The sequence below is a fragment of the Oxyura jamaicensis genome, chromosome 4 (assembly GCF_011077185.1).
Source record: "Oxyura jamaicensis isolate SHBP4307 breed ruddy duck chromosome 4, BPBGC_Ojam_1.0, whole genome shotgun sequence".
Classification (NCBI taxonomy): domain Eukaryota; kingdom Metazoa; phylum Chordata; class Aves; order Anseriformes; family Anatidae; genus Oxyura; species Oxyura jamaicensis.
This window is the reverse complement of record NC_048896.1, coordinates 37,079,697-37,100,909: the sequence shown is the minus strand read 5'-3', so window position 1 is coordinate 37,100,909 and position 21,213 is coordinate 37,079,697. Positions and strand designations below refer to the sequence as shown.

Below are 21,213 nucleotides of genomic sequence, written 5' to 3'. Positions count from 1 at the left end.
TAAGCAGATGCAGATGGAGTACGGTAGAAGGCTAGACAGTTTATGTTGTATATAAATGATGCACTTGGGATGGCTCTCAAGGAGGAGAGGCTGATTCAGTACAGTGATGTGCATACCCTGTAAATCAAATCGAAAAGAATGCAGCTAAGTGATTTTTCAGCCAGGTGCTTAATTTACTTCACCAATGACAGCTAATAGATGTATGTAAGAGCAGTACTTCATTATCAATATTATTATATGAGTACTGATGGAGAGCTGGAGTGCTGGGTCCAGCCTGGGCTCCCCAGTACAAGAGAGATGTTTGTTGTGCTGGGAGAGCAAGCTGAAGTGCCTAATCTCAAGAAGGGAAAGCTTGGGATGGGGACACGTCTTGTCAGCGTGCATAAGTATTTATAGCAGGCATGGCAAGAAGATGGAGGCAGATTCTTCTCAGTGGTGCTCAGTGAAAGAACAAGAGGCAATGGGCACGAACTGGAATACACTCATCCACAGGTGCTGGTTTTGTTAGCTCCCCTGTATAAGATAGCCCAATATTTTATTATGGATTTTATTTACATAGTTTCCCTGATTTCTTTACATGCTTTTTTTTTTTTAAGTAATTTGGTTGAGACTAGGTTTGGAAAAAGCCAATTTCAGAGAGTAATGGGGTCCCCGGATGGATAATCTGGTGAGTGTCAAATTACTGAGACACATACTCAAATTGCTGGCAGTTTTGCACTTCCATGCTGATGACAGGAATCACAAAAGGGTACATGCAACAGCGATAGAGAGAGACAGACACACAGACACACGGCTCCTAGAAATCCTTTTTCCAGTGGGAGACAAGGCAAAAGTAGGTTCACTTAAGTTTTTCTAAGAGGGCTAAAAATGTGGTTTGTGTCCTTCTGAGACCCAGAGATGGAGAAGAATGTGATAACAAAGGATTAATTTGCATAATAGATAAAATCTGAGTTTTGCTGATTGCCAGATAGAAGCATTCAGGGGGCAAAAAAGCCACCAGTGCCTGAGATGGTCTATTTCCACATCACTTGATTGTTGCCATCATCCAAAATTACGGACCTGATGCAAAAATCACATGGCAGAGGCTGGCTCTGTCTACACGAGCAAGAAGTGTGGTGCAACAGGGACAAACCAGCGGAGTGCAGCTGTTCCAGATAGCTGATGTCCAGGCTGTGTGTGCCTTGGGGCTTTATTCGGATCGCTTTAGTTGTGCTGTGGACTCCATGCCCATTAGCAGCTGCAGAGACTTAGATGCACTCCTGGATGACATGTCCCCATTTCTTTTCAGGAGAAAGGAATCTGTTTTGCATTTGTGAGACCCTCCACAATGTGATCAGAGTGCAGTTAAGCAAGGACTATCTACATGCCCAAGTGCACTCCTCCTTTGTGCTGTGAAGGGAGGACAGGCTCCGGGACTTTGGTAGCATTTAGATTTAGTCCTACGCCTGGTATACTCCAGTAGAAACCAGTAAAGATCGGTTGTCCTTATGTACAATAAAAGTACCTTCTATATTTTACAAAATATTATATATTTATAGGAATGTGTATAGTCTTAGCTCACACTTAAGGTAACTCAACCCATGAAACAGAGGAGGCTGAAACCCATGGCACTTCTCAGTGTGTACGATATGGCAGAACTTTTGAGATTTGGGTTGATGATTTACAAACGAAATGGGCCAGTGAAGCACACAGCCAAACCACAGCAAGGTAACTTGGCTTTCAGGGGTCACTGATACGACTCCAAGTTCCTCTGTTTTGTCACAGCACACCTCAAATCTGCAGTCCCCTCACAAACGAAATTTAGTGGTGGGTAACGTATGGTTCTTGGGGTTGCGATGAGTTCTTCATCCCCTTTTATCATGAAACGTGCACCTTTTTAGCATACTTGTACTGGATGCAGACGGCTTTTGTACAGCTGGAAGGAAAAGCTGCCCTCACAAGCTGTCACCTTGGCTTTGTAAGGTATAAAGGGCTGCACCCTGCAGCTCCAAATCCTGCGAGCGAGCAGGCCAGGGAAGGACAAAGCGGCTCGTTGGGGCTCCTTGAATTTCGGGGGATGAAGTGAGGGGGTTGAACCCCACAGGGAGAGAGGGACAACGCGACTCACTGCCGGCCTGTCCCCGCTGCCTGCGGGGGACCGGGGCTGGCCGCGAAGGGCCGGGGCCGTCCCTGAGGGACCGGGGCTGGCCGTGAGGGGCCGGGGCCGTCCCTGAGGGACCGGGGCTGGCCGTGAGGGTCCGGGACAGGCCGTGAGGGGCCGGGACAGCCTTAGGCCCCGGGCAGGAGGCGGTGCGAGCCCTCTGGCCCTCCGTGCTGCGGCGGCAGGGGGCGGTGAGGGCGGAGGAGGCGGGCTCGCCACACGCACCCGCCGCTCCCGCCGTGCTCCGCTTAAATAGGGCGGCGCCGGGGGAAGCCGCGCACAGCCTTGCTCCGCCGTGCCGCCGCCGGGAGGTGAGCGGGGCTCGGGGGGAACCGCCGCCACCATCGGGGGGACGGGGGTGAGGAGGCCGGGGGGCTGCCGGCCGGGCGCCGGCGGCTGTCAGGGCCCTGCCGGGGCCTGCCGGGGCCGCCGCCTCGACCTGCCCGCAGCCCCGGGGCCGGGCGGCCTGCTTGGCCGGCTGTCAGCCGGGCTGCGGCGGGCACGGGAGCGGTGCCCGGCCTCCTGCCAGCCGTGGCGCAGCGCAGGCTGTCCCCAGAGCCCCGTTTGCCACCGCCGGGCTGGCTGCTGGGCTGGGGGTTGCAGCGTCTGGGTGCCGGACCTTGCCTCACTGGACCCGAGGAGGCTGCTGTCGAATACAGCGTGTTGTTGAAGCAGCATCTCTTTATTTTTATTTTTTTAAGTGCGTGTGGAAGTGTGGCGTGAGGTGAGGCGGCCTAAAATGGAAGCTGAGGGGCTGGGAGCCCGCAGGCCGCCTGCCCCCTGCTAGGTAGGGATGCGGAGCCGGGGGTTTATCCGAGTTGGGCGATGCTTTTGTTCCGAGGTGCACGCGTTTGTTGTTCCTGTTCAACAGGAATGGCAACCCTGGGAGCCTTCTAAATTTCTAAAGTGCAAGCCTGTGAGCTGTCTGGGGTTTTACCGAAATGCTTCTGGACCTAGCAATCCGTCTGAAGGCTTGGCTCCGTTGGGTTAGTGTCAGAGATGCGATGGTCCTGTCCTGTGACAGGAACCAGGGACATCTAAACGAAGCGCTCCTGAAGCGCCGTGCTTTTATACTTGTGCCTAGGTGAAATTATTCTGCGTGGTGCAAGCAGGCTCTTTTGGCCACGTTGCTTTGCAGGGAACAGTGCTGTCTCCTCAGCCTGCTTGGGAGCTCTCATATCCACACCGCTGTGCTTGGGAATGTGCTCTGGCTTGAGGGCTGAGGTTTCTCAGATCAAGAGATTCAGCTCAGATTTCTCGGATCAAGAAGGCATTGAGCTTAGGGGAAAAACACCGTTCTTTTCTTTCATCACCAGCAACCCCTAATGTAGGAAAATGAAATACGGAGCTCCTCATGGAACTGTACTGCTGTTGGCTGATTCCTTGGAACAGAAAGCTATCACGTGTGTTTATATTGGAATACAGAAATGATTGGGGGGTTGGATTAAGAGCTTGTAGTTATGAGTATCTGTTTTGTGTAGTGTACTCAATTCAAGGTCCTGAGCAACTGGCCTTAGCCTATTCTGGGGGCTGCAGTGATTATATTGAATCAAGAGGCTGCTTCTAAATTTGGTAGACACTGTTTTACAACCACAAATCTCCCAGCTTGAGGTTGGAAGTAGGTCATCAGTTCTTGAGAAGCCTGCCCCTGAGTAGCCTTTCGCGTCAAGGGCAAGTACAAGGTTGGTGTCTGTATCAGTGGAAAAATAAAACCAGCAATTCAAATGGAAGGAAAGAAAACTCTTCAAAATACTTACCTGGGTAAGTAACTCTCCTCTTTCTTTGAGTAAAGCCTCTGTAGCTGACTCTCCTACCTGATCGCTCCACTGCAAATTAATGTTGCATTGGATTTTTGGAGGAGGTAGATCATACCCTTTTCAGACCTGAGTGTGTTAATCTCCAGTGGGGAGGCGTGAACTCTTCCTATTTCCCCTATGAGGAGACACTAGCTAGTGTGAGCAACAGAATACAATAGTGGTTTTGTTTGTTTTGGTCTTTCTATTTATTTTGTAAAGTATTGATAATGCAGATAACTGGAACCTGTAGACTCAGGCTAATGGCACCAGACTTCTCGTATGTGCAGCAGAGGGAAAGGTTCTGGCCCAAGGGAATACACTGCTTGATAAATTGGGCTTCTGGTAGTGTGATGCAAAGACTAGCACAGCAGTAGAATAAGGCAGCCAAACTGCAAGTGGCAAGTACACAAAATATTTTGTTAAAATATAACCAGTGGTAACTCCCCAGAAATCCTCACAAACAGGAGGGGAGATGGCTTGTCCATAGGTATAGGACTTTGTGTGGGAGTTCACTGTGCTGCGTGGCTGAGGGAAGGGCTGCTGTACAGCACTGACCTTTGCAGGCAGCAGCCTGAACCCTGCCTGCAGGTGAGGGGGGGGGTTGCTTTTCTGCAGGTCCTGCCTGACTCCTGGTAACACACAGGCTTCTGCTCTCCTGCTGCCTCTTGTTTTCAGAGTTAGTCATCTACAGAGGGCAAAATACAATAGTAAAATACATCTTTTGATTAAGAATTGAACCTTGGTACTGGTAGTTTGTCCAACATTGACTGAAAACCGCTTCTGTGGTTTGATAGAGGGGAGGCAAAAAAAAGCTTTCTCTTGTTGCTGGACTTCTTTATTTAAGGCTTATAGCAGAAATGCATGATGCCCTGTGGTAACAAGCTGCTTCCAGAAAAGGACTTCTGGCTTTATATGAATTGCAGTTCTTAAACCTAGAAGTCCTAAGCTTTTTAGCTTGATACTGCATGTGCCTTGTTTTTCACATCTCTGCAGATGGGCTGCATTAATAGACCAGGGAGGAGGGGTGAGCTTCCTGGAAAAGAAAGGTCCATTTGGAGGAGATAAAGGGGCACCTTAATACCTGGTGCCAAGGGTGGGGGGCTGCTTGTTTTGTCATTGCTTTCCTGTGGTGCTAGTGTTGGGAGAGCACTCTGAATTACTTGCTTCTAGTAAGTACTTACTGATCTGTCTGGCCCCAGTGCTGTCGGTTACACGCTTTTAAACTTCTGAATGTAAACACGGGTGTGATGCACCATGGCTGAAGTATGCCTGACCCAGGTTACCCTTTGCTATGTCTGTCAGGTGACCGAGGCATGAATAAGAAACTCATTCTTGTGTGGTCTCAGGTGAGTACTTGAAGCATATGTGAACTTGAGGTACACACAAGTGGCACAAGCTACTCAAGCTGTTAATGCCACCAGAAAGCTGCCAGCTCAGGGCAGTCCCTTCTGTGGGGTGATTGTCATCTGCTCTGTGTTTGGGCTGAGATAAATTAACAGAGGAGTGTTGTGATGCTAGCCAGAGTTGTAGGGATGTAGCTCTAAAGGGAAAAAGTAACTTAGGCTTCAGAATAGATGTTTGTAAGCATTTTTATTTCCTCATTGAAGAGGAGAAACTGGTAAGACTGCTTAGTGGCTGCTGTGTGTATATAGGTGCAGATCAATGGGAACACTTAAATTGGTCGTGGTCTCAAAGGTGTTAGTGGGAAGTACTGATTTCTTTAGCGTAGTGTTACCAAGTGCTGCTGAAGGGTGCTGGCTGCACAAAAGACATCGATCGAGCCACATGACAGGAATCCACTTGGCTTCTGAACTGGAGTGAACTCCAGTGACCTCGCTGGTGTGCACTCAGATTACTTGTTGGGCCTCATTAAGAGGCAAGAATCCAGGTGTTGTTCCATTTGATTGTAGGAGGGTTGCAGCCAAATGGCTGAGGACAAGGCTGTGACTTTGGCTGTCAGTGGGGGACAGAGCCTTGACACATCCCTGTCAGATGCAGTGCTTCAAGGTTGCAACAAGTCTTCGCTGCTTCAGCTGCAGCTTATTGAGTCACCGTGTCCTGCCTGGTGGGGTGGAATCGAGCTGGCAGACTGCTTCCCCCCAGCCATCTGCCTTGCCCTAAAGGAAGGGACACAGCCCTCAGAGGCAACCTGAACCACTGCATGGTGCCCGGTGTTTGCTCAGAGCCAGACTGGGGGGCTTCAGGCAGCTGGGAGGCTCAAAGTTAAGGGGTGAATATTAGGGACCTGCTTGTTCCCATCTGGGGGATGGGTTCCTCATTAACAGCTTATTGATTCTTTCTTCATTGCTGTTCCAGGAAAGTGAATCTGGGCACTAACTACTTCAGAAGCGAGGCTTATAGCTCTGAAACCTGGTTGGGAGACTCTGGGTAAGATGTGATATTTAGGTTTGTTTCAATGAGGGAGGAGAGTGGAGCAGATGATGGGACCCTGTTACATTTCAACTGTATCTGATTTGTTTGGGAGAGCCCTTTTGGGCCAGACTTGAGTGTTATGTGTGACATGCTGAGCATTGTGGAACACATCTTGCTGCAGCATTTATGTGAAAGGAGACTTAATCTGAGAAATCTCCTTCAGGTCTTAATTACCTGTGCTCCTTTGTGTCTTTAGGGTGCTTGTGGTTTCCCTGCTGGTTACAGCTGGCTCTGACACAGGTGGTTGCAAGGCCTTACTCAAGTTACAGCCTTGACTGCAGGGCAGGGGGAGAGAATCCGGGGGGGCCTTGCATGCGGTGTCTGGAGTTACATGCCTGATGTGTACCTCTACAGCTGGAGGAACCAAGGGGCAGCTGCACTGTCTTGTTTCCTGCTGGGAGCTAATGGCTATCTGGCCATTATCTAGCATCAGAGCTAACCCAGGAAAGTTGGTTTTGCTAGACCATGTCCTGTGTGTGCATGTACCACCAGTTGAGTCCCTGGCCAGCAGAGGGTTGTAGGAGTGTGCATCTGGGAAGGATTGGGCTGGTTGAAACTTAAGCTGATTGTAAATTGCTCCATGGGATTAGGATTATGTGTCTATTCAGGCAAGGATTTTTTTTTTTGTCAGTAGCCAAAGCTATTAGTTGCACCCTCTTGTACTCTGCATTAAAGTGAGAATATGATTCTGCACTTGGCTCTTCTTTAAAGGATGAGTGGAAAAAGACTTGAGCATTAGGGAGAGACTGGGAGCTGTGGGGTGTAACCTGTAGCAGTAAGAAAAACAAACTAATTGCTCAACAGCTCTGAGGCCAACCCAAAGGTACATGGGTGGCTGGTAACCTCTTCCAGCCTTTCACAGTGAAAACATCTTGGGGCCACACCACTCACAGCGAGAGGAACTGCAAGAGAAACTGCCCTCCTTTCTGTAAGAGCGCAGAAATAACGTGGCTGCTCCTTCTAGGCCATGTGGTTTATCACCAGTGCCAGTGTCCTGCTGCTCTCAGTGCTAGGGTAGTGGGGAAGAGAGGCCACTGGCTCTTGGGGCTGTTTTCTCTGCAGTATAGAAGCTGACGGTTGCTCTCCTGTTCTCTCCTGTTGTACTCGAACCATGTCTGGCCACGGGTAGACAATGGGCAGGCTGCTGCCCTCTGTAAATAGCCCATTGTGTGCCCAGAGTAGGAGCAGCAAAGAACGGCTGAGTGCTGCCAACTTGGGTCGTTGCCTTGAGATACTGGCTCTGCTGCAAAGAATGAGCCCTGGGTGCTGCGGGGTGTGTGTGTGCATGTGCGTGTGCGTGCAAAGAGAGCTGGCTTTGTCTGAGCTGTGCAGAACTCTGACTGAACTGATGGGATGAATGTAGAGGGATGCTTTCAGGGGCTGGGTTTGGAATCCTGTGTTTCTGCAGAGCATAGGTAATTACCTCTGATGTAGTTCATCTACCCTGTTACTAGAACCCCTTTCCTTTATCTTCCTGGTATAGTTTAACTAAAACCAAACCAGCCAAGGTCTATTGGTTGCTTTGAGGAAAGTGGTTTTTGACCTGCTCAGATGTTGTCCCTCGTGCCCCAAGTAGCAGGCTGAGTGTCAAGGACTGGTGCTTCTCACCTGGGATCTGCCTCCTTTCAGTCTCCAGCCATGACCTGCAGTCAGTCACCACCTACCATCTCATGGTAGGACCTAGTTCCACAGTCCATTATCTGCAGCCCAGACCTTATCTGGGTAAGAAGTGACTTCAATACCTGAATTCTTGGAAAAGAACATGGAGCTACAACCACTGGTCTCAGTGAATCTTGTTGGCCTTGCACAACTGTCTCTGTGTTGAGTGTCCTACCACCAAGTAGATCAAAGTGCACTTCTCCAAGCGGATGGCTCATGCTGACTGTGCAGTTGGAGTTAATAGCTTACTGATAACTCTTCTACTCTTCTGTTGGCTGAGGTGAAAGGTGGGGGCAAAACTTTAATGAAGCTTAATAACGTGGAGGTCCATAGGTAGCGATTATGGAGTGCCAAGGTGTGTGTGGGGGGGGCTGCATAATTTGAAGGATAAGTTGGTGCTGGTATGAAGCCTTGCTAGGCTGTTCTGCTTGTCTTATAAAGTAGACTTAGCTGGGCCCTTACTCAAGGGAAAAGACTGAAGGCCAGATCTAGTTCCATTAAAAAAAGACCTTTGTGGACTTCAAACTGTTCTCCTTGATCATGGGGAAGACCTTGGATGTCTGATATGATTGGACCATAAGCCAAGTAATTACTGGGATGGATCAAAGAAAGCTGAAGGGTGTTGAAACCCCCTCTTTTTTTGAGAGGGCACATTCATGTATGTTCATGAATGTGAGTTCTTGTTGCATCTGACTTCATCTTAACTGCAGAACATAAGAGTTGATATGACCTAGCTGATAGAGTTAAAGCTAGGAATTGCTTTGTTTTGCTGAGAACTTTGTCCTGATCTGCCTCATCAGCACAGAGAGAGGAGAAGGTGTAATAAACGAGTCTCTCTCAATACAAGCATAAGCAGTGGAGTGTTATGTAACTGAAATTCAAGAGTGTTTTGTTATAAATTGCTCTACAAACAACTGGTCAAAGAAATGAAGAGTGGTGATACTCATTTTCCTTTACCTAATCCTAAACCATCCCAGTTTCTTGACTACAATAGAACTTTTATGTGAATTAAATGAACATATTTACTGCAGTTCTTGTCAGCTGTAATAGCACACCAGCCTTCTGAAAGAATAATTCTCTAATTACCCTGCATTCCTGAATTATATAGTATGTGAGCAGGATATATCCTGACTAATGCAGAGAGGAAAGCAAGTATTTGTTTAAGTCAGAGCTGCTTATTTTGAGGCTTGAGGAAGAAAGAGCTCAGCTTGCTCTTTGCCCTTATGTATACTTTAACTCCCCTTTTGCTAATCTGATAGTGTGGTGTCTAATAGGATATCTAAAACTGATTTGTAAGCTAAGCCTTTCTTGTTGGGATTGACTTTATTCTTAGTGTTCATCTATGGAAAGTTAAAACACCAGTTTTCATGCCTGCAATGCAAAGAAGTGTAGTTCTATGCACAAAAAGCAATGGCATAGTGATCCTAAGTGGAGTCTGTATTTTTTTATGCTAAGGACAGATGAAGGGATTTCTTGATATACTCAGTTCTTCTCTACCTTTCACTACTACAGTTTGAGGTGCCACAGATTTGTGATGCGGTCGGCTGTGTATTGCAGTGCAAATAATCAAAAGGCACTTCTGTAGTGGCCCTACCCAGCATACGTAGGCCATGCAGTCAGCTACCCGGAGATATAAATACAGGGAAGAGGGGGGAAAGGCAGTGGCCCTGGGCTTGGGGGGCTGGGACCTGATGCCCATATCCATGACCTTATTTCAGACTGTCCTCCTGCTAACATGCTCTAGGTGACCCTGCTGGAGCAGGGGGTGGACTCGGTGATCTCCAGAGGCCCCTTCCAACCTCAGCCGCTCTGTGCAGCGTTGTGAAACGGTGGGCCCTTTGGACTATCTTAAGGTGTTTTTGATGTCTCTAGCAAATCCTTCTCAAATACCAGTTAGTCTCTTTATGTCTGCCCTGTCTAGCTGAAGAACTGATGGCAGCAGCAAAGATTTGAACAGTGGATTGTAAACTTGAGACTTTTTCCTGTAGAAGTGTGAGATGTTAACTTTGTACGCTTGGTATCAGAAATGAAAGCACCTCTATTTCTGGCTCCTTGGATTTCAGCGACTCCTACGCTACCACCATGCAGTAGTGTATGGCTCCACAGCACGTCCTAGCCATCCAAACACATCTGACACTCTAGGTCTCTTGCCAGTGGCTGAGCTGCAGGGATCCAAAGGAGCACAGCACGGGGCTGAACGCAGGAAGATGCGGCTCTGGCAGTGTCCCTGGGTGGCAGGAGGCAGCTGGGAGCTGGCGCGGGGCAGGCAGCCGTCCTTCAGCACTGTGGGGTGATCGGCTGCGGGTTGCCATTGGCCTGGCAGGGCCCGCTGCCTGCCTGCTGCTGCTCACCTCTAACCCAGTGGGCAGGAGCCTGTGGCTCTGGCATGTGACAAACGTCCCCGGGGACCTTGGCTGGGGAGGAGGGCACCAGCTGAGCTGACAGCGAGGCTTTTTTCCGTGGCCGCTTCTCGCTGCGGAATATCCATGTCAGCTCGTGCTGAGGCACGGGTGAGGAGTTGCCTTTCCTCAGCTCTGCATGGACGTGACGAGTAAAACGTGCTTCCTGTGCTTGTTTATACCGCTGTTTGCCGCGGCCCCCCAGATGCTGCTTTGTTCTGCCTCGTGTCTGAAGATGAATTGTTGGTGTGACACTGGGAGAAATAGGAAGCCAGCTAGCACGGTGGGCTGTAGGAAGAGCCTTCCTGCAAAGGCTCTGTGGAGCTTTCTGTGCACAACTGAGGGGAGAGTAGGGAAGGGGAGGTGAAAACTCCTGCTATGCTCCCACAGGATCAGGTTGCTCTGTTGGGTTAGTGCCAGAAAGTAAGCCAACAGAGCCCTGCCCTCTCTCCCCTGAGCCCCATGTGACACTTACTCTTTAAACAGCCTTGTGCTGTAGCTATTCTGCTAGTAAAGATCTAGCACTTGTGAAATACTATCCTTCAGACAAAAAACAAATCGTGGAATCATGTTTTGTGAAAATGCAGCGTCTTAAGTGATATTAAAACCCTGGAGAAATTTCTTCCTGTCAGCCACACCTGTTTTTTCCAGCGTATGAACTAGTAATTGCTTATTTACGTAATTGCATTACAGGCATCTAAAGATATTGCTTGCGTAGTGGCAGATAAAGTCATTTTGATAGTGAGAAGCTGGTAGGACAAAGCATACATTGCTCTCCCCTAACAATACTGAATTGAAGCAGAATTTCAAATCTGTCTAATTCTTTTCCTGTCAACAGATTCCAGCTCTGGGACAACTGCACTGAACTACAATGCAAGCACATGAGTTGTTCAGACATCTACGGATGCCAGAACTTGGGGATGTCAGGCAGTATGTGCGCACCCTTCCAACAAACACGCTGATGGGTTTTGGTGCTTTTGCAGCTCTCACAACCTACTGGTATGCGACAAGACCGAAAGCATTAAAACCGCCATGTGATTTAGCAATGCAGTCTGTGGAAGTAGAGGTAAGTGTCACTTGATGCTGTCATTCACTGAACTTTGAAGCCTACGGCAGTCACCGCAGCGTTCCTGAACTGGAGAGGGGGGAACACTTCTCTGAAGTGTGGCTTGGGCTCTTTTTTAGGCTTGCTGAATTTGTAAACCAAGTTGAGGTTTCAGGTCACTGTGGTGATAACTAGCATGGGGAGAGAGACTGGTGAGAGCAGCTTCTGATCTGAGTGGTGGGAGGAAACTTGTGAATATTACAGCTGGCACAGTGTAGTTCTTACTTTAAAACTGTTTAGGTGGTGACTTATTAAATTAGGTCTTGGTCAGAGTGTGTACAGTGGGGTGTACTGATCAGACTAATACTATTCTGTTACAATATCTAGCTTATAGATAGCTGACAGATGTAACTTTATATTAAGTTACAAGCATGAAGAGGGTACTAACTGTCCTGAAATGATCTGTGGAAAGATACAAGTCCTGCCAAGAGAGCCCAGCCATAGAGAAAGTTGAAATTAAAGCAACCATGTACCAAACTCTGGATATGCTAGCTTAGTGTTTTGTCTTGATTTCAGAAGCACAGTGTGGCAGTTAGGTGGTGATTTTAATTCTGAAGTAAAATATGGAAACAGTCTAACTGGGAAGAACTGTTGCTTAGAAGTAAATATAGACAACTGATTACTGACTCTGTTTACTACAGAGTTAGTTTTATGATGGATTTCATTCTCTCAAGAGTGCCTCTGTCTACTCTGAGGAAACAAAGTATTTCCTTTTTTGAAGGAAGGAGATAGCTTTGGATGGTTCTGATCTTCAGGTGAGGTATTTACAAAATATAGGAGAATAAGGGTGACCGTTGGTTGCATTACTCTTGATAGTCAGAAATGACATCTATGGATTTTGTCATACATCTTTGCAACCAAAGAATCCCATTACAGGAGATTCTTTTGTGTGGCTAGGCTATCTTTGGGTGTCCTCTGTCACAGGTAGTTAACATGACTTCTTGAGCTTAAGAGTATATGTGACAGTAAACTGATACAAACAAATGTGGCAGACCAGTTTGAAATTTACAGTAGGTAACCTTTCATGAGCTCTAGCAAAACCTATCATAGCCTCAGATCACACACTTTTTTTCTCTGCAATGTTTCATGAGGAGCTGAAGAATGAAGCATCAATTGGCCCCTCCATTCAGAAGCTTAGTTTATTTCCTAGTCTCTTTTTCCAGTATGCTGGTAAGCTTGCCTACAACTCATGTTACTGTAATGAAAACAAAGCAAGTAATGGTCCCCTGGTAGAATTGCAGAAAGTGGAGACAAATGTGTTCTGTCAACATGATAGTTACAAAAACATCTCTCTACAAGAAGCACACATAGATAAGGATTCAGAGGCTAGATCTCGCTTCTGGTGAGATTTCCCAATCTGGACAGTGGTCATTTAGACAGTGTATAGAATATTTTTGTAGAACAACATGTTTTAGTGGCTGCAATAAACCAGCAGGGAAGCTTTCCACCTGTGGAGTGCCTTGCTACCCAGTACTATCAATAGCAGGGGGAGCTTTGCACTGGAAGATGGTGGAACAGCAGCTTTTAACAGGCCATAAACCCAGTGACAAATGTTTATGTGCCTGAGACTAGACAGCAGTCTCAGCTCACTAGCTTTACTTCTTAAAGTTAAATTGCTCATCACTCATGGATTCTATGATTAAAATTGTTCTGTAATGTGAGACCTCACTGAAAATACTTAATGTGCAATTGATCCATATTGTACTAATTAGCATCAGCTCTGAGCGGAACAGAATAGGTAGAGCGGGATTGCTTCTCGTTGTCCCTTCAGAAAACATGCTAGTAGAAAGAATGGCTAGTATTAAATGGAGAACAGCTGAATGTTATGTCTTAGGGATAAAGAGCTCAAACTTTAATATCTTGAAATGACCATGATCTGTCCAGTTTGTTTGACAATTCAGATAAAAACCCTTTATAATGTTGCAAGCTATCTCAAACTGTAATCAAATGAGAATGTATGTTGAAGTGAGTTTCAAATCTGTTAGTGGTGCTTTTATGATAGTACTGAGTGTAATGCAGTGCTAGAGATTCAATTTCTTGCTACGTTTGCTTAGAGTTTCACATCATGTACTCCATTCTCTTAGCTGTGCAAAGATGGATTGTCATTGCCATGGGAGAAAAATGTGAAACACTGTTCTCAAATTAATTTAATCTTCTTTAATCAGAAAAGATGCTCAAAGGTCTAGAGAATCAGCAACATGCTCCAAAAGAGATGTAGCAGAACACAGTTCTACAGAACTGTGAATATCAAATCTATTTGTTCATTAATGGTTATAACTTTGAGTTATAAATATGCTTCTGCTTAATTCTTATTTGTGACTTATTTTCTTGGCATCTAATAAAGTTAAATGAAGCCAGTGACTGGCATAGGATTTCTATGCCTTCTGATGATAAGCCTTCATAACTTCTTAAGGGAGGAAAAATATCCTATTTATTGCTGTTCAAGGTCACTTCATGGCTCTGAAAAGCTTTGATTTAGTAGGTCAGCACCTAGTGACCTATGCTAACCAACACCGAGGGAGCATAGAGATTGTATGCAGAGTTAAATGGGTGCAGAGTTACTGAAAGTATCTTTTCTTTTAGAGTAGGTGTCACAAAATACATGGACTGCAGTCTTTGAAATGTACATGCCACAGTTTCATTTCTCAGAAGGAAACCCTGTTTGTAAAGCTGTAAACACAACATTGATTTTGTGAGAATCTCTGAGGCTTAAGTGAAAATCTCTCAGGACCCACTTGAATCCACTGTCTATGGAAGGGAAGACAAGATTGATCATAAATAAGCGTGAGACTTGCTGAGACTCATGCTGTACTCGGTTGTGGACTATACTAAAGATTTCAGTGCTGCAATAAGGCCTTAATATTGTAAGCGTGTGAGATTTGCAAAATCATGTTTGTGACTCTTAGGTGCATTTGGATCAGTCCACTTACAGATTGCTTTAAGTTGGTGATACATATTTAAACAACTTGAATGATTGATTTAAGCGTGCAGGATGTATGGCTGTCAAATATATTATGTCTTGCTTTAAAAATGCAAGTAACTTCTATTTAGGTCAAGTTCTGCTAGAGTATGTAGGAATATGGTGTGTAAACAGTGTGAATGTCAGTATTGTCTTGTAAGAGTTTGGGTTGTACTTCAGCTTTCTTTTTCCCTTACGAAAAGACATTCACATGTGGAGAGTGGTATTCCACTCATGAAAACTCTTAAACCTCCATGCACTCTCCTGATACGGTACAGGAGCTCTGCCTTGCCTTGTCTTTCAGTAAGTGCTTGATTTAGACCTGTGCTTGTCTCCACATTAAGTGATTGATTTTTAGCTGTTGTGTGCTCACCTGGGGATCAGCTTTCTTAAACTATATGGCTAGCTTGAAATCCTAGCTAGTACTTCTTGCTGCTCAGAATATGCACATTAGTGACCCAGGCATCGCCTGGCAGTGTACTTTCCCTTAGGAACATGGAAGTTAGGCCTCTTGCCTCTGAGGCATGGTTGAGACAGCAATATGTTTTGACAGTACTGCTCCTCCAAACCACCCTGTATCAGCAAGAAGTAAGCCTATGTCTTAAAGTGGCTGTCTTGTGTTACAATCAGTGCCTCTTTGGATTATGTAATATGTCTCTTACAGAATAAATTTGCTTCCTTAAGATGCAGCTATTACAAACCAATCCAAGGTCTTACTCTTAATGTCTACAAGCTGCTGCATAATTGCTCATCTTGTGACAACCTGAAATGCTGCAATGGCTGCCTTAAACAAGTAACCCAAGGCTGTTCTTAGCATTGAAAAACTTTTTCTTGGCTCCTTAAGGACATTTTAAAACTGACAACCCTTCTGAGTGCTTGCTTCTGTACTGGATCTACCTGTTAGATCCCATTCAGGTAACTTGCATGGAATCAGCCGAACATCCAGTCCTGAGGCTGAGATGTCTGACTAGTAATGAGCAGTGCTGTTCACAGCAAACTAAAAAGCACTTCTGCTACAAAGCTCTGCCTGACAATTGGACAGATATTCTGGGTAAGGACCCTGTGTACAGGCTCTTAAAATAGTGTAATTCTAGTCCTTTATACTCCAGAGCAAGATTAGACCAATACCATAATGCCACCTAATAGATGACTTAAAAGTGGCAGCATGAGGTAAGGTCTGAATGATCTTCAGCATATCAAGGCGTATCTCACCACATCTCTGAAGACTAACATTGAACTCCTGATGGTCCTCACACAAGAAGCTGTGTTCTTCAGGAAAGTGAATTTCTAGCAGCCCTAGAGTAAGAGTTAGCTTTACTTTGTGTTGAGAAAAGGAATTAAGTAAGCAGGATGATAAGCTGGTTATGCTTTCCTTTACTGGTAAAACAGAAGCAGTGGGTCTCTGCAATAGGAGTCTGCAATAGCTTCTTAATTTTCTTGTTAAGAAGGACAGTGCAGTCAGCCCTGAATCTAAGCAGCTGTGTTCTCTGCCTGATAAGCCTCACCCTCAGGTTCAGTTAGTGCTTCAGGCCCTCTGAAAGGTGCTGTTCTAGTTCCGAGTAGTAGGGCATGTAAACAAAATAGTACCAGCTCAGCTGAGAAGAAAACCAACTTCTTGACGGTTGCCCAAGGAGTGACTTAAGGTGTGTGATACTCACCTACACAGAAATTGGAGTGCATCTAGCAAGGTGCCAATATGTTACATGTAGATGTTTCCTATGACTGTTGTTACAAACTATGTGGCTTGATCTCCTTCTGATTAGCTCCAGAGGTGGTAAAACTAGAAAATCTAAAAGTTGACCCTGGTTATCCAATGTCTGTGAAACAAGTGCAATAAAATAGGCAGTCTGGCTCTTCTTTCCAGGCAGAGATGTGTCAAAGTGATCAGTTCATTCTCCATAGAGTAGATGTTGGTCTGAGGGCAAGTATGCTCTTGAATTTCTAATGTTATGACTGTTTGGAGGTGAGCTAGTCATTAAGTTGTTCTGGGCCACATTCACAGTGTATGTTTCTGCTTACAGTCAAAGGAGTGGCAAGCATTACACATAGTATTGCTAAAACAAGTCCAACTTGTTTCAGTTTTAAAATGTTTTGATTCTCTGATGAATCACTAATGTGCTAGCTCCTTTCCATGGATGCGTGTGATATTGCATCTTCTGCAGTTAAACCTGCACAAACCTGTATCTTTCCAGTCCAGTTATCTGTAACAGGTACTCTCTGATCTTCCAGGGTACACTGAAATCAAAACCAGACCAATAGCCTGGGAAGAGTCTAATTGCGTCTAAATAGGTTTCTGACATCACGAGTGATGGTACAACTTGCATAGATTTAGGTAGTCCGAGACTTCTTTGAAAGGGCCACAAGTTGTCTACAACTACTGATAAAGAGGATTTTAGGTAATATTTACTTGAAACTGCTTAACCAGCTGTACTGTCTCCCTGTTAAGAATCTGCTTGTTCTCTGTCACCTGAACAGAACTAGTAAGTATGGCCCAACAGTGCTTGCATAACTGCAATTCCTGAAACTTTAATTGGTGTAAAATGAGATTATTTAACATAGTCTATTTTATAGTAGCAGATTAAAACTGACCATGCTTAAAATCATTTAGGTTTTGAAACCTCAGTCTGAACATGGTTGTTTATTATTTCCTAATTGGAAAAGTAAACTAGGATCTCAGTGTTAACATCTAGAATGCTCCAGTTGAGGTTGGAGGGATTTAGAAAGCTTAACTGCTGATATAATGGGATAAAATGCTTCTAAAGAAGATCTCTGTCTAATGAGGGGTGTCAAATGGCATTTTGTGGTTCTTACATATGAGAGCACAGAACAAATGTAGCTGAGGATAGGTTTTCGCCTTGTACTTTTAGTAATGCAGGGGGAAATTGCATCTCTTTAATGATGTCCTGGGAAACAGAAATGAAGTTCTCTCAAGCAGAAGTTATGAAGACTCATAACAAAATGTTTAAAATGGATGAGATGTTCTTATTCCTTCAGGAATTTCCTGATCATTTGTAACCAACAAGTGTCAAACCTTTTTTAACTATCTTTTTTTTAGGGTGGTGAGCATGCCCGAAGGTCCTCTCTCCTTAAGAGTGATGAATTGTTAACTCGTTACTATGATGATGTGAGAACAGTTTATGACATCTTCCAAAGGGGGTTGCATGTATCAAGTAAGTTTAATTTTACAGTTACTCTTTTCAGTGGTGTCAAGAACTGAAGGTCTGGGCTCCTGAAGCCCAGTTGTGGCAGGAGGTTGTCTACCCATCAATAAGATGAATGCATTAAATGCGAGCATCTTGAAGCCAAACCCAATTATGATCTCTTGTGAAGCAGCATTGTGTGAATTAAATCAGTGCTGTCTTCCTTAGCCTAAACCAACCTTCCCCAGCTTCATTCCCTGCCTGCTTCCCTCCCCAACCCCAAAATGGGGTTTGCATTCTGAAGGTATCTCCAAGGAATTCACAGGCTGTCAGCTTAATGCTGGTGGGTGTATAGTTAGTGTGCTGTTAAGACAGAGGAAGCAGGGGTTAAATTTTAAGTAACTTATTGCTGTTTTTAGATAATGGTCCATGTCTCGGCGTTAGAAAACAAAACCAGCCATATGAGTGGATCTCCTATAAAGAGGTAAGTAGCCTTTCTAGCTTTGTGCTAGATCTGCTTTTGCTTACTGAGACCATTGGCACAACATCCAGTGGTGTGATATAAAAAGACTTAATTATTCATGGTGTTTTAAAGTAACATCAAAATATTGCAGAAAGATTCTAATTCTTGTTAAAATCCTAAAGGAACAGCCCCAAAAACATTTACAAGGGAAAGAATACCTCCTGCACTTTGTTCATTCACTGTTTTATTCCTGAATGTATTTTGGATTATCTTGGCAGCTCTCAGCGTTTTATTGCTGAATTGTGTAAAATTTGGACACTACTACAAAGCTGCAGCCTTTCAGAGGCAGTATTTGGAGGCTCATAATGCTACTGTTATAGTCATTCATTTGAGAGGCTAGCTTTACTTTACAAATCTTACCTGTGCTTTTTGATTGTCTCAGTGCTGAATAATGCTTGGACGGAGTGTTAATAGATACACTTCTACCTAGCAGCACACTGTTTCTTCATGATTGCTAAAAATATATCTTTATGCAAATCGTCTTTGGACAGCTCTGTATTCTCAGGTTGTTCCTGATTTAGTAAGTGGTATCTTAAACTTTGCATAAGCCTTGTCTAGTACGTAGTGCTAGGGTCACTAAAGACCTTTTGTATGTAGCAGAGGTCACCTTCCAAGGTGATTTTGCTGGGTATTTATTGGGTACAGCCTCTCGTTAACAAAACTTTTCTGGTCAAGACATGTGACATGTAGATTTGAGTCATATGCTATATGGAAGGAGGAATTAGAAAGTTGCTTTCCCAAAAGCTTTATTTATTGAACTGTTTTTTCTCCTTAATTCTCGTACTTCTTGAAAAGTGGAATGGTGTTCTTGTAGGCACCAGGAGTTCAGTAGTCTTCTGAAAGAAGCAGAAGGATGGCATATGTAATGTTTGTCATTGAGAAGTATAAAGCTGGCTCACTCCAGGGTCACTTCTGGAGGTTAATACAAACACAACAAAACTGCCTCTTCTGCATGTGAGCATTAAATCTAAACTTACACTGAACAGTTAAAGTCCAGCTGGATTAAGTACTCTTCTGTGTTTTGTGTGCAAGTATGGTGTCTATATTCAGTCTTCAGTTTATCAAGGTCAGAGGGTATCCAAAATGGCCTAGAAAACCACTGTCTACTTCACATTATTATTCTTGTAAGACAAATTTATTGTAAGAAAACGTTCTACGTGGTTTGTCCTGTTAAACTTGTCTCACTCTTTCATTTGGTTTCTCTTTATTTTCCCCCAGGTTTCAGACAGAGCAGAATTTGTGGGCTCTGCATTACTCCACCGAGGCTTCAAACCATCTCAAATCCAATACATAGGAATCTTTGCACAGAACAGACCTGAGGTAATTTGATTGATAGAGTTTCTATTAGTGATCTGGCTGATACTGAAATGGCCCACTTTTAAATCTGTTGATCTTTGGCAGTGTAGCAAGCTTCCTACCATGAGACTTTTGGAGTTGAGAAAGGGCTGACACCGTAGACCCACAAACTGTAGACAGGGCATCTACAGCTAAGAACCAAAATGATTAACTGAGACAGCTGTCAGTCTTTTATGCTCCCAGAGCTGCATACAGGAGTCTGGAGAACAGAAAAAGGATCAGGGAATCCCAAGTAACTTTTCTCTTTCTAGTTCATAGAGTAGTCCATAGGCCTGCTTAATGGGAAGCTAATAGAGTGCTTATTTGATTTAATGTTATCACCATTTGCTTTCTCTTAAAGTAACAGTGGAGTACTAGGTGACTCAAAGTATTTGGAAGTCACAAGATGTTTAAACCCTCCAAAACTCAAGACCTTTAATGATGAAGTATTTGGACAAATAAAAGATGGTTAAAGGTGATAGAACTATCTCTGTGAAAGAGGCCCTGGACACCAAGATGCTGGGTGGGAAAACTGATAAGAGCAAAAATGGAAAATTCCTTAATTTAATAAGGAGGTAGAAAGACTAAAAGTGATACAACTAAAGATCATCTGACAATGCGAAATGTCACAAACCTTAGGCAACTGTGGGGATGTTTTGATTAGCTGGTGTCTATCCATCTTAATCCAGGAGTGGTTCTAGATTGCTGTTACTAAAAATAGTGTGAACTGAGTAAACATTTGCATATTCTGACTTTGTTTATTAAATCTATTTAATAGGGGTGAACTTTAACTTATTTGTGCTTAGAGCTTCAGCGGGGGCTTGCTGTGTTAAGCTAGTTTAATTGAAGCCTGTATCAAGACAAGAGGATGATTCTTAACTTGTGTCTAAAATACGCTGTCCCTCTTGATTAAACTCTGGCAGCTCGATTCCATCTCTTAGAGCCACCTATTGTGTTGACATGGCTAGAAGTTGTACCACTGTCTCTGTGGTCTTGGACAACTCTCTCTGCTCTTGGATCTTTTCTGATTTCCAGTTTGTCACTAAGCCTCTCCTTCTATCATTAAAGTGTGACAAGTGACGTGACACCCCCAACTTCCTCCTTTCCTAACAGAAAACCTGACTCTAGCATTGTACAAAAAACAAACACTTTTCAGACTCTTAAATCTGGTAACTTGCTTGGATTTTCCTGCTGGAGTTTGCGCTCTAACAGCTACAGTTTTTTTCCTCTTATAAAGAGGCTGGGATGTCTCCAGCTGGGAAGCTGTTAAATGAGTATACTTATAACATTAAGTGAAAATGAATAAAAAAGGAGACGGATGTTAGTTAGGTAGACCTTTTGAGTGCAGAGGAACTGGCCATCTCTTTTCCAAGGCTTTTGTTGATATGGAAGATAGAATCTTTGATTGTTAGGTCAGTGGATTTTCTGAAGGAGGACATGGCAGTGTGGTCTGCTTATGGATCACAAAACAAAATGTGCTTGAATTACTTCATTCCACCAGGCTTTGAGCTGGATCAGAAATGAGCTGGAAAGACCTGTTTAAGCCAACAACTTTTAATTCTGGGGTTTTCCCTACTGGAAACTACTGGATGAGTGTTGTGACATCCAGAGTACAATCACTAATCCAGACAGATTATGTGAACATTTTTGTCAGTGATTCCCACTCTTCGGTCTGGGGAACTGCTGGGAAAATCCCCTGGGTGGAAGGGGGGGGGGGGGGGGGG

At 44.6% G+C, this 21,213-nt stretch overlaps 1 protein-coding gene across 2 annotated transcripts in view; it reads left to right on the top strand.

Annotated features, from left to right (window-relative positions):
• The first annotated feature begins 2,303 nt into the window (after positions 1-2,303).
• ACSL1 (acyl-CoA synthetase long chain family member 1) overlaps positions 2,304-21,213 on the top strand; it is a 37,874-nt gene continuing 18,964 nt past the window's right edge. The window contains exons 1-5 of one of the 2 annotated variants that reach the window (XM_035323825.1): positions 2,304-2,451; positions 11,266-11,493; positions 17,547-17,661; positions 18,051-18,115; positions 19,373-19,474. In XM_035323825.1, coding sequence (XP_035179716.1) covers positions 11,299-11,493; positions 17,547-17,661; positions 18,051-18,115; positions 19,373-19,474 — 477 coding nt within the window. In that variant the 5' untranslated portion in view covers positions 2,304-2,451; positions 11,266-11,298. Of the gene's footprint in view, positions 2,452-9,834; positions 9,858-11,265; positions 11,494-17,546; positions 17,662-18,050; positions 18,116-19,372; positions 19,475-21,213 lie in introns of those variants that run through there. The other variant, XM_035323826.1, reaches the window with a different exon arrangement.